The sequence below is a fragment of the Mastomys coucha genome, unplaced genomic scaffold (assembly GCF_008632895.1).
Source record: "Mastomys coucha isolate ucsf_1 unplaced genomic scaffold, UCSF_Mcou_1 pScaffold4, whole genome shotgun sequence".
NCBI lineage: Eukaryota > Metazoa > Chordata > Mammalia > Rodentia > Muridae > Mastomys > Mastomys coucha.
In genome coordinates, this window is record NW_022196910.1 from 48381983 (window position 1) to 48400103 (window position 18121).

At 44.4% G+C, this 18121-nt stretch overlaps 1 protein-coding gene across 3 annotated transcripts in view; it reads right to left on the reverse strand.

The window, feature by feature from the left end:
• Tbc1d30 (TBC1 domain family member 30) overlaps positions 1 to 18121 on the reverse strand; it is an 81234-nt gene that overhangs the window by 30333 nt on the left and 32780 nt on the right. Inside the window, exons 1-5 of one of the 3 annotated variants that reach the window (XM_031349639.1) lie at positions 11053 to 11469; positions 7328 to 7389; positions 6532 to 6597; positions 4670 to 4795; positions 1340 to 1525 (exon numbers count right to left, since the gene is read on the reverse strand). In XM_031349639.1, coding sequence (XP_031205499.1) covers positions 1340 to 1525; positions 4670 to 4795; positions 6532 to 6597; positions 7328 to 7389; positions 11053 to 11209 — 597 coding nt within the window. In that variant the 5' untranslated portion in view covers positions 11210 to 11469. Of the gene's footprint in view, positions 1 to 1339; positions 1526 to 4669; positions 4796 to 6531; positions 6598 to 7327; positions 7390 to 11052; positions 11470 to 18121 lie in introns of those variants that run through there. The other 2 variants (XM_031349637.1, XM_031349638.1) reach the window with 2 other exon arrangements.

Sequence of the window (18121 nt, forward strand, 5' to 3'; positions counted from 1 at the left end):
CCTCTCCTCCCTCCCTCCTTTCTTCCCTCCCTCCCTCCTCCCTCCCCTCCCTCCCTCCTTCCTCCCCTCCCTCTGGTTCTTTCTCCCTCCTACCTGGAGATCAGGATGTAAGCTCTCAGCTACTGCTCCAGCCTAATGCCTCCCTGCCAACATGATCCCTGCCATAATGGTCATGGACTCACTCTTTGAAACCATAAGCAAGTCCCCAATTTAAATGCTCTCTTTTCCCAGGGTAGCCTTGGTCAAAGAGTCTCTTCATAGCAACAGAACAGTGACTAAGAGTCTGTGGTGACTTACCAGTCACCTTCAGAACTCTAACCTTACACCACAAGTGCTTTCAGAATTGCTTTCAACTAAACCAGATCATAGACATCAAAGATTCAAAGACACATTTATTTCTGTATGTGGTCACCTCCCATAGACGTGACTACATCCTATACACCTTGCCCTAAATACAAACCAGTAAAGCAGCCGAGTTAGGCAGGTTGTTCCTAATAGGACCCCCAGTGGTCCCTATCTTCTGGGGGGGGGGTTGCATGCACATGTGTTCTGTCTGTCTGTCTCTGTCTCAGTCTCTGCCACTCTCCTCTCTGTTGACAGGGTCTCAAGTAGCTTGGGCTGGCCTTGAATTCGTTATGTACCAAGTATGGTCTTGTGACAATGCTCGTGCTTCTGCCTCCCAAGTAATTGAGCTGCAGAAATACACTGCCGCACCTAGTGTATGCAGCGCTGGGAACTGAACTTTGTGAAGGTCAGGTGAGCATTCTGCCACCTGAGCAACTTTGGCATGGTAGTCCTTATATAAGCCCTTCCTCTGGGATATAAACTGACCCAGTGACCATGGATATGGAAAAAAACAATGGCTACACCAGGGGATGTTTGGCTGCACATCTGTCATCTGTCATCGACTCTGCCTTACTCTTAGGGATGTCAGTGACCAATCTGAGACAGGAGACCTTACATGGCAAGAAACTAAAAAGCCTTCAGCCAACCACCAAACACCTGAGACCCCTCATTTCAACAACCTGTGAGGAATTCTTTGCCAACAACCACACAAATGTGTAGGACAAACACTACTGCCATTTAACCCTTCAAATACAATCACAGCAGCCACCATCATGAATGCCAAAGTGGTGTGCCCTTCAGCTGGCTCAGCCATACCCAGATGTCTGACTCAAAGAAACTCAAAGAAACATGTGGCTTTAACTTGGGGAAAATCTTATCACAGGTAATTACAAATGGATTGGAAGGGGTAAGGCAGAAAAGAAAGAGTCAGAAAGAAAGAGTCATACCCCCAATGTCAGCATTCCTGTTGCCTTGGTCTGAACCTGACACCCACCTTCAGCGCGTCCCCCTCATTGCCTTCCATCACTTCCAGAATGAGGGCAGCCAGGATGTTGAAGCCTTGGCAGTACCCAACGTTCTTGTTCCACCGAGCGTAAGCCAGTAGCACCCGCTTTAGTACCACCCTGTCTTGCTCCGCCTCCTGGCCACAGTAGGAACTACAGCCCGTGCGATGCAGATCCTAAAAAGTGAAGGGAACCGGTTTTAAATACCTCCCGCTGTGGTTGGAGCTTGTTGTTTCCTGGCCTCCAAGAAGTGAGGAGCTTGGCTCTACTGTGCACACTTCCCAACATGATGGCTGCCCACCACAAACACAAAACAATGGGTCAACAGACCTCCTGACCAGGGAACCAAATACATATCTTGTGAGTTGACTGTCTCAGTTATTTGCCACAGCTTGATCACGTGACTGAAAGTTGGCTAGCTTTCACTTACACAATGGACTACAACTCATCTATTAAAAACAATGAATTTATGAAATTCTTAGGGAAATGGATGGATCTGGAGGATATCATCCTGAGTGAGGTAACCCAATCACAAAAGAACACACATGGTATACACTCTCTGATAAGTGGATATTAGCCCAGAAGTTCAGAATACCCAAAATACAATCTACAAACCACAAGAAACTCAAGAAGAAGGAAGACCAAAGTGTGGATACTTCAATCCTTCTTAGAAAGGAAAACAAAATACCCATGGAAGGAGTTGCAGAGACAAAGTATGGAGCAGAAACTGAAGGAATGACAACCCAGAGACTGCTCCAACCTGGGAATCCTTCCCATATTCAATCACCAAACCCAGACTCTATTGTGGATGCCAGCAAGTGCTGGCTGACAGGAGCCTGATATATCTGTCTCCTGAGAGGCTCTGTCAGTGCCTGATTAATACAGAAGTGGAGGTTCACAGCCACCCATTGGACTGAGCACAGGGTCCCCGATGAAGGAGATAGAGAAAGGACCCAAGGAGCTGAAGGGGTTTGCAGCCCCTTAGGACAAACAACAATATAAACAAACCAGTACCCCCAGAGCTCCCAGGGACTAAACCACCAACCAAAGAGTACATGGTGGGACTCATAGCTCCAGCTGCATATGTAGCAGAGGATGGCCTAGTCAGTCATCAAAGGGAGGAGAGGCCCTTGGTCCTGTGAAGGCTCTATGCCCCAGTGTAGAGAAGTACCAGGACCAGGAAGAGGGAAAGGGTGGATTGGTGAGAGGGAGGGGGAGGGAATAGGGGTTTGTTTCAGAGGAGAAACCAAAAAAGGGGAGAACATTTGAGATGTAAATAAAGAAAATATCTAATAAAAAAAGAAAGAAAGAGAGAGAGAGAGAGAGAGAAAGAAAGAAAGAAAGCAAACAAGCAAGCAAGCTGACTAGCAAACCTAACACTCCCTCAGGGAAAAATACCTGAAATGTTTTTCTTCATTTCACCTTTATCTCTATGAACACGGATATTCACTTTTTTTGCTTTTAATTTATAAGCAACTTATACACATGAGCCAAAACACTCTTTTGAATTTTCTGTTTTCCTACTGCTTTCAACTATGCAATCTGAGAAAGAGTCACAAGGGTAAGTTTAGTCAGGCGAATGTTCCTCAGCGTGCTTCCAGATCAACACAAAAAGTCACTCAGTTAACAAAACTCCACTGTAACTTCATGGACATGGAGAGCCTTCTTAAAGATGGATATTATATGGTTGTTTCAACATATGAGAGGGGCTAAGATTAATCCTTTGAGCAAAATATGGTATAAGATTTAGCTGCTAAAGCTCTGATACTAAAGACTAAAATTAAAACAGCAAAAATACTGTGTATTACACAGACAAATCATCCTTTGCAAATTAGTCTATACGTTTCTGCAGTGCGCATAATAACACCTGCTGCTCTTTAACAAAATGTAGCTGATATCTATAATTTAATTGCCAAGATGAAGCTAACGATTTTCGGGAGAGACAATTTTACTGATTAGCATTTGCGAAATGAAAAAGATCCTTTTGATAACATGATTATAAAATGTGTGTGGCTTAAGCTGGTCATGGCGGGAACGTCCTCTGACCCCAGCCCAGCACACTCAGGAGGAAAGGCAGGGAGCTTTTGTGAGTGCAAGGCCAGCCTGGTGTACACAGTGAGTTCCAAGCCAAACAAGCCAAACAAGTGAGACCCCTGTCTCAAAAAAAAAAAAAAAATCACACCGACAGGGCTAGAGAGATGGCTCAATGGTCAAAAGCACTGGGTACTCTTCCAGAAGCCATGGGTTCAATTCTCAACATCCAAATGGCAGCTCATAACTGACTGTAGCTCAAGTTCCAAAGGACCCTCACCTGGCTTCTGTAGGTACCAGAAATGATACAGACACACATGCTAACAAGACACCCATACACATAAGGTAATATAATGTGTTTAAAGTGCATGGCCTTGATTCATAAGTTAAACAGAAAGGGAATATTTCAAACATGAAATTTTGTCTCTGTGAAACCTATGCTGAAATTTCAAATAAAACATTGAAATGTAGATAATGCAAAGCATGCAATGTGCGATGCTGTGATTTTTTTTTAATGTGCATTTGAAACAAACCAACTTAGATCAGAAAGTAGCTCGTTTTACTTTGTTCTTCCTCCTTTAAAAGAAAAAGGATTTAAATGTGCCAGCACATTAGCCATCTTGTGGTGGCCAAAATATAGATGAGACAGCCTTCCTTTTCAGATCCCAGCTTAGCATCCCACTGTGGAACACTCGTAAACCAAAGCCCATATGCCTGAGCCTTATGTACCAGGATTATCCTGGTACCAAATGAAACCAATGTCCTTGTCTCTTAGCACCAGGCTCTTCGCAACTGCTATAATGCAGTATACAAACAGAGCTGCCCCATATCGGACTAGAACACTGAACACAGATCCATTAGCCAACCAGCCTATCTACAAATTAACAGTGAGGCTTGCAAAAACTCTAATAAGAGCCAAATGTTGTTAATATGAAATACACTCACTTTTGAATCTCTCAGTCCGATGACTTTCATCTAAAAGTACAATTGGTATCCCTGACCTGTACCAGAGAAAATAAAAAGGTATTTCTCCTATTGTGTGACCAAATTAGATAAATTGGATATGTACAGGGGCTCGCTCACATTCTCCTCTTACTGACAATATTTAAATTTATGAAGACATGGTATGGTCAAGTTCTCCAAGTACAAAAGTTACTGATTGATGGGAGGTAGTAAGTAAATGCTCAGACCTGGAGGCAGAGGTCATCTGATCTTCCAACTAGGGAGTGTTTGGCTCTTAGAGTCCTTCCTCCTGCATTAGAATGGAAGCCGGAGCTCAGCAGCATTACCTTTACGATCTGAATCCCCATTGAGTCGTCATCGGGGTTGCTTCTCTCGTTGAAAGTGAAGCGCATAGTTTTGTCCCAGTCGATGGCTATACTGTGCAAATAATGATCCGCCAAGGTCAACCAAACCTAAAGGGATGCACAAACAGAGAAGACTGAGAATCCATCACTTTTATTAGAAAGCTCATATTGCATCTGGGAAGGGCTAGCTGGGAACTGTTTGGAGGCCAGGGCTAGCTCATGCATACAAGTCTAGTTTGCTGGATTAAAGTCAACCCTGTGGGGCTTTTTGTTCTTTCTTGCAATATTTGTTGTGTTCCTACTATGTGCCAAGTAACAATCTGATCATTAGAGAAGAAAATAACCAGATTTTGTTTTCCCTTTTATTTCAGGTAATTCAATAGACTGTATAATTCAATGACCTTGATTTGCTTAATTCTAAATCATTCTCTGCTTAGGCAACAGCTACTTGGTCACACACAGACCATTTTTTCCCATGAAGACTTCTGCCTTAAACCTCCACCTACACAGCTTCTCCATACACACAATTCTGACAGATTAAATTCATAGAATGAATAACTTTTTAAAGAGACTCTGGGTATTTTAACTCTCTTACCTGATCAAGGAAATCTAATTCTGAACAATTAATTTCATAATCCCTTGTTAATATTCACTTGAGAAACACTCAGTGTTCAAATTCCAACATTAAGATTAGGTTTATAAATTAATAACTTTAGAGTTCGTTTTAAATTTCGGTACTCGAACATAATTTGGCAGGAACAGCATTGATTAATATCTCTAAGCAGCCTTCCAAGCAGCAGAGTCCTGCTCAAACGCCCACCAGATACCTCTGTGTTAGAGATGAATGAGGCATCTTAATGGCTACCGATATGTCAGGCAGGTTCATTCTCTCTCCTCTCTCTCTCCCCCACCTCTCTCTCTCTCTTGCGCGCGCACACACACACATACACACACACATACACACACACACACACTTCAGTTATACATACAGACTTTCATACACACACACACACACACACACACACACACACGTTCCTCCTACCTACACTGACAACAACTCTACCTTTCCAGTCACTTGAGCCAAAATCTTGATATCCCATTTACATCTTATATCCGATCCACTGGGCCTTCATCTCAGCTCAGGCTTCAAAAAACGCATCTAACCCTTCTCACCATCTCCACTACCATACCCCTGGCCTGTTTCTTACCTGAATTATGATAGTCTACGTGCTTTCTGGTTGTACCCTCATATCTCATATGCTCACCAGCAGACGGAGTAGCCCATCTGCCGGGCCTGCTCAGAACTTAAAAGTACTACTTCCTCTCTCACGCTGACACAGAAGTGCCCATCTGCTTCTACAGCCTGGCAGGGACTCATGACCCAGCCACTCACACTGCAGCTAGACGCTCTGCCCCCTTTTTCCCCCTGCCTCCAGGCACCTCCCACTTTAGTCTCCTCCTTGCCGAGAACGTGGCCCAGGTACTCTCACCTCAATGTCTTTCCAGGCGACTTCCTTTAGGGCCCTATTCACACATCAATGTCTATATAGAACTCCGCCTCCTGACCCCTATTCTCCTATACTCTCCATTTTACGTCTGTTATCCACAGCACTTATCACAGTGTAACACACTATATTTGAGTCACTGTAAGTTCTAAGAGGACAAAATATTCTAACTGCTGTGGTTTCCACGGCTGCATCCCTCATACCCAGAATGTTACCTGGCACAGATGATAAATATCCAGGGCATGATTAATGACGCATACACTTTTTTAGACTTCCCAGACACATCAATGGACAGAGAGATGGTCCTTGAGTATTCCATCCCTATGAGAAACCACTTACCTTTCTCCGCCATTCCTTCGGGATCCCCGTTGACAGTCTGGCCACTGCTTTGAGAGCATCATACCACTAGGACCAGAGAAAAGTATTAGGAAAGGAAAAAGATGGACCTGAAGCTACATTTTTCAGGCTTTCTCCTTCTTAGCATCTGCACTGTCTAGTTGGATGTCAACTTAACACAGGCTCGAGTCATTGGAGAGAAGGGAGCCTCAATTGAAAAAATACCACACATACACACCCATAAGATCTGACTAGAGTCAAGCCTGTAGGGTATTTTCTTAATTAGTGATCAAAGGGTAAGGACCCAGCCCATTGTGGGTGGGGCCATCCCTGGGCTGATGGTTCTGGGTTCTCTAAGAAAACAGACTGAGCAAGCCATGGGGAGCAAGCCAGTAAGCAGCACCCCTCCATGGCCTCTGCATCACCTCCTGCCTCCAGATTCCTGCCCTGTATGAGTTCCTGTCCTGACTTTCTTCAGTAATGAATAGTGCTGTGAAAGTGTAAGCTGAATAAACCCTTTTCTCCCTAGCTTGCTTTGCTTATGGTGTATCACCACAGCAAGAGTAACCACAACTAAGACAGCATCCATAGAATGTGAGAAAGTTAGCACAGCACTCCAGGACACTGACAGCTCCTGTGTATCAAAATACATGTGAATATTTTCATTTTTAAAATATATGACAATGTGCCCTGACATCCTCAAACCAAACCAAGCCAAACCAAACCAAACAAAACAAAAACAAAAACAAAAACAACAACAACAAAAAAAAAACAACTTAAAAACCAAAAACAAAGTTACCTGCTGAAAACCATTTTGACCCAAAGATGGCTCAAGTGTGAACTTCAATTTTGTATCAACTCCTAGAAGAAAATTAGGTCATTGTTATTTATGGAAATTATAATAAAGTTCATAAATAATTTAACACTTGCTTCTACTGAATTACGGTAAAAAAAATGTTATTTTTACTAAATTTAGAAAAATTTTATTAACATTAAAACACACTGAACATTAAAATAGAAAAGTGACCTAAGACAATAAAATGGAGTTATAAACATTAGATGGAGACCTCCACAGAGGCCCAGAGTAATGCAAAAACAAAACAATGATTGACTCCCAGGCTAGAGATGCAGACCTGCATTAATTTTGAGTCCTAAAGTCAAGCTGCTTAGCCTGCCTGGACCTCAGTTCCGCATCTCTGAGGTAAGGACAGAGAGCTCCATCTCAAAGGACTGCTTTGGTGACTGGCTGCAGATATTGTCACCTGGGCAATCAACAATTACCAAACACAAAAGGGAGTTCTCTACCTACAGTTTGTTTTTCTGCAACACCTGCATTGACCAAGACACTTAAGGAGAAACATCAAGGGTTGGAGCAGAGGCCTGGCAGTAGATCAACCATTGAGTGTGTGTGAGGCCTTAGGATCCATTCCCAATAAAGGGGTCAGGGGTGCTTTACTGGAACACCAAAAGCTATAAAATACCTTCATGAGGCTGTGGATGTAGCAAGGAGGCAGAGCTAGTGCCTAGTGCATTCAAGGTTGGAGTTGGAGTCTCAGCAGAACAGACTACATCCATCTATCTATTCTTTCTATTTGCTTTGATTTGGCAATGTTGGGGATCAAACCTTTTAGCCCAGCACATGCCAGGCAAGTGCTCCACCCCTGAGCTACAATCCACCCATGCCTCTTTCTGCTTATTATAAGCACTCCATTTGATGGCTTCCAAATGTTTTAATTCTGTCTCAATACACCTATTGGTTGATGATAAAAGTATGTTAAATTCTAGACTATAACCTAAAGATAGGACTGAATTCTAATCCTAAGTGATCTACCACTTTAATTTTCTTTGATTTAGATCCCAAATCTATGCAACAGAAGTGGGAAAGTACATGAAAAAAATAAATTTGTATTACTTCTGTTTAGCCAGTGTTCACAATCTGCAATAGAATTGTGTGTTGTTATTGAAGAGAAATTCCATAACAATTCTTATTCCTGTTTAAATTATAAAAAATATAATTAAATATGAAAACATTATATATCCCTTTTTATACAGCTTCAAAATCATTTGATAGCATTGTTTAGTTTTTGAAGATAGGGTCTCATTATTTCACCCCAATGGCTTGAAAGTCTCTGTGAGTATCTACTTGGTCTTTGCTTCCTGTATCTTCTAAATACTGGCCTTTAAGCTGTATGTGGCTCTGTGTGTGGCTGTGTGTGTGTGTGTGTGTGTGTGTGCACTCATGTGAACCTGTCCACATATGTGTGTGTGTGTATGTGCAAGTAAGCATGCATATGGGGGTGTCTTCCTCAATTGCTCTACCCTTTATATTTTGGGACATAGTCTCTCACTGTGGAGATCAATCATGCTGCTAGGCTAATCAATGAACTCTGTTGATGTGATCAATGCTATACACACACACCTGGAATGCCGGGGCTACCAACATGTACTGTACAGCTTTTACAAAAGTTCTCAGGATGCAAACTCAGGTCCTATGCTCGCAGAGCAAGCACTTTGCAGTTAAGTCATCTTAACTGGAGATGGAGATCCCCAGCCCCCTTAGCCAATTTAGAAAAGGCTTATTCCTTACAAGTTCAAGGACCAAGAAATGTCAAACCTTCTCAATAATAATCAAAAAAATCAAGCGATGACATTGTTGCCTCCATATTTAAAACCTCTCAACTTTGACCCACATGGATATTGACATGGATAGGAACACTTAAAGATTAGTATGTATAGGAACAGTCTTCAGGACTTAAAAAAAATAATAAAGTGGCCTTTTAAAAGACGTACATATGGAGTCGAGAAGCGGGAAAGACATGACTGCATTGCCCAAGCCCTTGACTATAAGCAGATAGGCAGTTGGAATGTTGCTATTGTTGTTCTTGCTCTTGATGATGATGTGGAGCCCCGTACAAGTGTTCTTGATACATGTATCGACACCTAGATGTCCTGTGTCAAGAATCTAGGGCATCTGAGAATACCCTGACATTTGGAAACTTTAAAGTCAAAGCTGTGCTATGACTGGATAGATGATTTTTCTTCTCCAAGAAAATGTTAATTACCCACTGATTCTCATCTCTGGAAAATGGTTTTAATGAATTCCTCCCAGTCTCTGTAGTAGGATCAAGACAGCCTCCAGTGCCAACCAATGAAATGGACTTTGTAGAGAGTGCTGTCCAAGCCTGGGGTGCTGAATGCAAGAGCTTATCGTTATAATTCTTGCTTTATCACAATAAAGACCAGGAAATTCAGCCCCATGGTGACTTTGCCACAGCCCAAAAACCACTGGACTCCCAGTATGTTTGACCAAATATGCTCCTTTGACTTTGAGGGGCCACCTGCTGGGCATAAACCAATTGCTTTTCTGTGCTGAAAAGCAACTGGGCTAGTCAGTCAAAACCACAACTATTTTTCTCATAATCAAAAATGAGTCAGGCTTTAAGTGGAATTGATCATTCGCTGCCCTCACGCAGAGGCTTAAATCGGGTCATTTTCACGCTCTTTTCTTCTAAGTGAAATGAGAGGAGAGGAGGTTTATGTTTCATCTGATAATCACAACTGTTCTGGATTCAGAAATACAAAACACTATTTAACGTGGGAAGGAGATTTAAAAGGGGGGGGGTAAAGGTAAAAGAAGACGGCAAATAAATACTACAGTCTCGGCAATTAGACACTTCAGTGGGAAGAAAAACAAAGAAACCACGAGGTTCAGAGAGGCAGCATTCCACCCTTTAAGACTTAGTGCCTGGGCAGAATCTGCAGGCTGGGTGGGTGCAGGTCCCAGAAGGCGGAGGGGTGGGGGGAGAGGAAGGTGCTGCTGTAGAGACCACAAACTGCCTGGGGGCAGCGAGGGCAACTCAAGCAGAGGTTAGCGCCAAGCTCAAGCTACGTGGGCAAAGAGAGCTGCGTTCTCTGCGGCCACCCCTTTGCCAGAACCCTCAGCGCCCAAGCGCTGGTGCCAGAGCCAGGCTCTTAAAACCCAGAGCAACGATGCCAGGTGACGGAGCTGGTGAGGAGATAGGAAGAGCCTGGAGAAGCAGGGATGAATAAACACAAGCTGATGGTAGGGAGGGCCTGTGCTCACCAGGCCAGGCGGGCTCCTGGACCTTACCTTACAGAACCGAGCTCGTGCCCTCTCCCACCCTAACACAAACACACCACAGGCACTTTCTCGGGAAAACACGCTCTAGATCGCCCGCCCTTCGCAGTCGCTGCCTTTCCCTCCGACCCGTAGGGTCAAGGCTGCGCGTCAGCCAACCCACACACCTCTCAGGCTGGCTTCCAGGGAACCTGGAGCACAATAGGTGACGCGGCCTGGGCTGGCGGGGGCAGCCTCCCTCACTCCCCCACCATGCACGGAAGCTAAGCGCATAGGCCCCGCGGTGGCTTCTGCAGGGCGGTGGGTTCTCTGTGCACGGGTGGCCGCTGAATGCACCCAGGCCGGGGTCTGCTCCCATCCCTTCCAGGCCGACAGTGCTCCGCAGACACCTGCACCCCGGAGCCCATCCGCAGCCCGCGCCTCACCCGGCTCCAAGGTGCAGAGCAACCGGGGCGCGGTCCGCGAGATACAGCTGCGCTTCTTGAGCACATTGCTCAGGATGGTGCCCACGCCGCCGCCGCCCTGGCGCTTCAGGCATCGCCCGCCGCGACGCAGGGAGCCGGTCAGTTTGTCCTGCCGCATCCGAGAGCGCCGTCCGCCGCCCGGGTACTCGCTGCTGCAGCTGGTGCTGCGCGGGAACGACTGCGCACGCAGGGCTCGGCGAGTCCAAGTCGGCGAGTCTCCCTGGAGAGCCGCGAGCGTGCAGCCGGAGCTCCGGAGTCAAGAGAATCAGAGAGAGCTGCTGAGCTCCGAGAGACCAGCTGGCATCTGCAGTGCGGAGCCCAAAGGGCTGAGACGGGAGCGGGCTGGGGCGGGGAGGAGGGCGGGAGCGAGCGCGCGGGCACGCAGAGACGGAGGCGGTGCCTCGGCACCCAATCCCAGCCTCAGCCTGAGTAGGCAAGGCAGTATAAGCCCCAGAGTCAGCTCGGTGGACAGAAACCAGAAACCAGAGGCAGGAGTGTCCCGACTTCTCCTAAACCTGGGAAGGATGGAGGGGCCCTAAGTGCAGACAGCAAGTGCCCACTTGGTTTGAGCAGCCTGAGGAAGGCAAGGCCTGTCCATTCCAGCATGGAGCAGGCCTGGGGCAGAGAAGCTGGCAGATGGTGACCTCAACCTTCAGCCCAAATTGTATTCACGTCTTTCCAGGCCGCTTAGAGAGACAAAGAACCATGTTTAATTGCAATAACGACAACGATATAGTTCCTCTTGGGAAAACGGAGTCCTAAGAAAATGTTCCTGTTGAAGTAGCAGTTTTCAAAAGAAGTGTTTCTGGGGGTGTGGTGAGGCCAGGTTCTTAAGAAGAAGTATCTGCCAGACTTGAAAAACTCAGAAGAATCTTGAAAGAGTTTAGTTTTGAGTCAAGGCTTAAGGAGGTGGGCTGGAGAGATGGAATAGCTACAGCCTTGAAATTGAAGGGGCTCACCCAGATGGATGAAGGTTGATGGCCACGTTCTGACAAGTCCCATACGGCCTGAGCCTATCCATGTAGATGCTCCACCTCCTATGGCGCTACTGCTGGAGCTGCACACGGACAGCTCAGGATGTGACAGGGCTGCCAACCTGAATGTCGCTCTGCTACGTGTGCAGACTTACTTTACCTGGCTCTATACATTTTATTTTCCAGTCGTGGGTCTCACTAAATTGCTCTGACTGACCTTGAACTTGTGATCTGCTTGACTTAGCCTCCTGAGTAATTGGTGTTACTCAGGAGTAACAGCACTATATCTCCCTCCGACCAAAGGCCTGACTTGATTGACACTTTTTTCTTCTGCTTATATTTCATGTAAAACTAATATGGTAGCCAGGTATGGAGGTATAAGGGGATCCCCCCCAAAGCTGTCTTTAATCTTCAAAGCACCCCCTTTCTCATTGCATTCGATGAATCTCAGCTCTCAAAATCTTCCAAAGCTCCAGGTAACAGCAAAGTCTGGCTTCATAATCATTAGCAAGCATTCTGAGCAGACTTTTTCAGGGCCTCCCTTGACACGTATATTCCACAATCTCTTTCCACTGCCTTAGGACCACAGAATGTCCTTCCAGATGCTTCAAAGTTCTCTGGGAGTACTGGTCAAACAGCTAACCTTCATAAACATGTTGGCCCCTATCTAAAAATTTACTAATGAAAGGATGTTTCTACTAACTCTAGCCTTTGCTGATGAGACAAGCTTCTTCATTTGTCCTTCCTATGGATATTTCAAAGGCTTTCTGTAGCTCCTGTAGGACCCTGGTCTGCTTCCACCCACCAATCCTTTTACAAGTGCTGTGTGTTTTTCATGCCCACATGGTACCAAGTCAACACTTAGTTATGATACAATGTTTGTCCTCGGACCTGAACTGCAGAGATCAAGCATATTTTCCACCTGAATCTGTTCACGGGGAACAAGACAATGGCTCACAATTCTTTCCACAACAGTTTCTCCATAGCAAGTTCCAGGCCATTCGGGGCTACAGTGAAACCCTATCTAAAAATAAAAGACAGAGAGAAGAAAATTGTTTCTTAGCAACCCTTTGAGATATAACTTGAGAGTTACCAAAATAGAATATATAACTGATGCTAAGGTACTTAATTGTGACTCTCCCTTGAGAAGCCCAGTCCACACTTGAATGTGTCATCTTCTTTCCCTGGGCACCCCCCCCCAACCTCCTCCCCAACTCCCAGTGTGCATGCTAAGCTTATCATTCACAAACTTTCAGTCTCCTTTGACAAGCCCACTCTTGGTGTTTCATACATTCCTCCTGAACATAAATTCTCCCCTTAATCTTTCTGTTTAAAACCTATATTAAAATCTCTTTTAATGCCAGGCAGTGGTGGCGCACTTTAATCCCAGCACATGGGAGGCAGAGGCAGGCAGATTTCTGAGTTCGAGGCCAGCCTGGTCTACAGAATGAGTTCCAGGGCAGCCAGGATACACAGAGAAAACCTGTCTCAAAAAAACAAAACAAACAAACAAAAACAAAAAACAAAAAAAAAACTCTTTTAATAAACTGAAACTCAGCTTCAAGAAACCAAAAATGCTTCGTCATCTCTCCATGCCTTCGGTGCTCCTGAACTTGTGCTCCACCACTGTTGCTGTTAGAAAAGGAAAAGTCTTCCTTAAAGCACAGTGGCATGTTTGCCTTCAAAAAGCAAGGGACGGAGCATAAAAGGGGGTTGTATTTGGTAGTCTTTAGGGAGGAGGAAAGTGAAATTTTAAAACCATGGAAAAGGAGGCCAGTGGGAGTCTCTGTTTCAAAAAAACAAGGTGGATGGGGTCTGAGAAAGAGAGCAGCACAGAAACCACCTTCTGACCTCTATCTACACCTTCATACACACAAACACATACACACACAGGTACACATACAGGTACATACATAGGTACACATATATATATGCATAAATGTACACATACATGCATGTACATACACATGTACACACACATGCATACATGTACACATGCACACATATACACATGTACATATATACACATGCACACATGTACACATATACACATTCGTACATGTACTACACATGTACATATACAAATGAATATATACAAGTACATACACATATAAACATATAGACTACACATACACACATATATATGCATACATGTACACATACACAAATATACATACACATGTACACATGCACATATGTACATACACACACGTACACATATACATACATTTAATCCCAATACTCGGGAAGCAGAGGCATATGGATCTCTGAATTCGAGGCCAGCCTGGTCTACAGAGTGATTTCCAAGAGAGCCAGGGCTACACAGAGAAACCCTCTTGAATAAAGCCAGAGTATCCTCCAGATTTGCATCAGATCTCTTGACCTTCTTTAACAAGCTCAGGTACAGAACTTTATCCTCCACTGGTCTGGTGCTTTTACATTGTATGTATTCATTATCCTTTTGCTTTCCGGAGGCATCCCAGCCTCTTTCAGTGATGTTGAGAACCACAGGAAGGTCTGGTGGTTTGCACAATGTTCTAGAGCATTCTGAGGCTGAAGAGGATGAACTGCAGGAGCAGAAAACTCCAGGCCCAGTAAGTGTTCAATGCACTCTTCCAGAACTCCCCTCAGCCAAGCCTCAGAGGGCTCTGTCTCTTCTTTAACAAAGGATGCTATTCACACTGCATCTCACTGAGCCAGCAAGAGAGGCAGCATCATGGGCCAAGAGGAGGAGCCTGTGATGTGGGAAGGACAGCCGGAGGCTGTGTGACACAAGCCATTCCGAGCACCCCACACCCTTTGCCTCAGACATCACGCTCATCTGGCAAACCTCTGATTATCCTTTGGCTCCACAAAGGGCTGCTGCCCAGAAGGGAATGTACTGAGCCCACAAACAGCAGCCACCACCCCTGAGTTCACTGATACTGAGCAGGCTGGGGAGACCAAGGTTCTAAGCTCTGATAGCTGAACTCCAACCCTGGCTGGGGTGAGAGGCTGGTCAGGGCTGACAAAAAGACTTTTCTCTGAAGTTCTTCACAGTACTTTCCTTCCTCAGAGTGGAGGTTATGTTCCCAAACAAACATTTCCATTTTGTTTCTTTCAGATTATAAGAGAAACAGGCTTTAAAAAAAAATAGATGAATAAAAAAATAAAACTTAAAACGGCTTCCTTGAAATCTTCCCATTCTAAAAGTTAACACCATGTGTGTGCCCATGTTTCTACTATTATAGCAATAAATAGCAGAGGAATTAAACAATGTTACTTTGTTTATATTGGGGAGGAAAGCCAAGACTGTCAACTTTGGTAGCAAACAGATGATTAAGTTAGTGCTAAAATACAATACTCTAAAAGTAGCCACAGCCCAAGCCTGGTATTATATTTATTATGTGACTCATGGTTTATTTCATGTCTGGGATATTGTTTTCCAAAAGCAAAAGATGTCATCTGAAGTCAACTCAGAGAAAACAAGCCAGTGAGGCCTTTGCTGAAGGCTACCAAAGGCAGGGCCAGCCTATCATTAGTCTCTACTCAACAAAATGACCTTCCCTACAAAATAATGTCAGTGAAATCCCATTTGAGTGAATCACACCTTGGGACCATCTGGAATGGTTATGATTTAAGCTGAATATGTGGAAACACTCAATGTAAAATGTATACTGGGTGAGTCTGGAGGTGAGGCAGGGGATCACAAGTTTGAGGCCAGCATAGATTGCATAGCAGGCGCTGGGCTACCTTGGGCTACAAAGTGAAACCCTGTCTCAAAATTCTTTATACACATAAGAAAGTGTCCCTCATATTATTAAGGAAAGAGAACATTTTGAGGGATGTCCTACAAGCTAACTAGCAAAATTAAGGACCATGTGCTCACAGGGCATTCCGTGAATCCTTCAGCCTATTTGTTGGGAATGAGCCTTCTTGAAAAGGAAACTTTGCCTTAAATGAGAGACAACCAAGAAGTCTGAAAGAAAAGCAAGCCCAGCACCAGAAATAAAAGCCTCATCCCAAAGGGGCCTCCAAAAAGAAATCGGGTCTGAGACGCATTCTGATTTCCTGTTGCTATTTTCGCTTAACAGCAAAATCTCTAAATAAAAAGGGCCTACGTGCTCATCCTCAGGGACAGCGCAGGACTGGTGCTGGCAATTACCAAGGAGAAGAGGCCCGGGAAGCCTGCTGCTAGGAGAAAGGAAAACCCGCAGGGAGCCAGCCAGGCTGCTGTGGGAGCCTGGGGCTGGAGCTCACCCCCTGGGCTGTTGAGGCTGCACAGCTGCGAAGCTCCAGGCAGCCTCCTAAGGGTAAGGGAGATCTCACAGGTCATCATATCCATCATACCTCACATTAGGCAGCAGATGAGTACGTGCATCTTGCCCTCACCGTTACTGAAAGCGATGGGCAACCGCCAGCATAAAACATGCTTCTTCTTTCCCCCTTCTCCCTACTGCATGGTAAAAAGCAACGTTTCCAAGTGGCTCCTAGTGTCTGCTATAGCCTAGCCATCAGTGCTAGTGAGAGGTAGTCAGTCTTTTAGGAGATAGGGCCTCTGAATGGGCATTCCTGAGGTCTCTGGAGACATGCCCCTGAAAGTGAAGAGGGACTCTCTTCTCTGCCCTGTGGCTCGTGGTGAGGTGAAGCATTTTGCTCTACCTGTACTCCTGTACCTCAGGCTCAAAGCACAGGACCAACAAGATCATGTGCCTCCAAGACTGTGAACCAGGATAAACCTTTTCTCTTATGTATTAATTATCTCACGAGTTTTGTTATAGCAATGGAAAGCTGACTAACAGAGTAACGGCAGCCACTTCCCTAGAAAACTAACATTCTCCTCAAACCTACTTAATAGTAGAGTCTAGTAAGTAGTTCCTTCAACTCATTAACCAGGACGGAGCCACATCCGGTGAACTCAGGGTGATGAGCATCGTTTTCCTCCACCAAAGAGACACAGGGGTAGAATAACAGAAAAGAACTGAGGGGGTAGGAAAACACCCCCACAATTTCCTGACACTGTCACATGACGCACACTGAACACTTTACTTTCTTTTTATGTGGTGTTGCTCATCTTAGTCATAAAAACACTTTCTCTATTTAAACACAGGCATCCTTTAAGACAATGGGGTGGGACTTTTGTGTTCTATTAAATGCAGAGAAAAATCACCATCACATGAAGAACAAAGGAGCTCAGAGATTCCAGAAACAAATCACTCTGCTCCGTTCTTCCACTTCTCGTGGCGCTATTTATGCTTCTCAGAAACATTCTGAGAAGCATAAATAAGATTGAAAAAACAAAACAAAATAAAAAAACACTCCCAGGCATAAATTCTCCTTAAACGCACTCAAACATTCTGGAAGATGTATTTTAAGAAAAAGAAATCACTTAAATTTATAGATCAAAAGTTCAAAATTAAAGATGTATCTAATATTATAATTTAATTTATAGTACTGAGTTCGTATATTTTTAGTATTATACTGGGTGTACTTGAAGCCTCTGCCGCCATTATTCCTTTGACCTATTATTTTTGGTGAAGCACTTTCTCTCCTCAAATTGGTTTATATGGATTCACTACTAGAGGGTGCCTTTACCCAAAACCTTCAGAACCAAATGTGGTTGGGGTTTGTTAATATTTTAAAATATTTACATACAAGTATACAGGTAGGAATGTAGATACATTATAGATAGATGATAGATAGATAGGTAGGTAGGTAGATGGATAAATAGATGAATAGATGGATGGATGGATGGATGGATGGATGGATGGATGATGGATAGGTGGATTATGTGTATATATGTATAGAGTTAGCTTGGAGGTAGACGTCAGTCTAAACACAAAATGCATTCACATTTCCTTCCTATCTTATACATATGATGTTGAGCTAATCTGGTAGAATATGTTTAGCCTGCTGGTGTGTTGAGTATAGCCCATCACATGTGGTCATGTGGAATTTTCCATGGGTAGTAGTGGCACCAATGCCTGAACAGCTTTGTATTTTTGTAATTTTCTAATGATGATATTCAATCGGTACTTGAGCTAGGCTTGTATTGACCATAAAAAGACTTCTTTTTT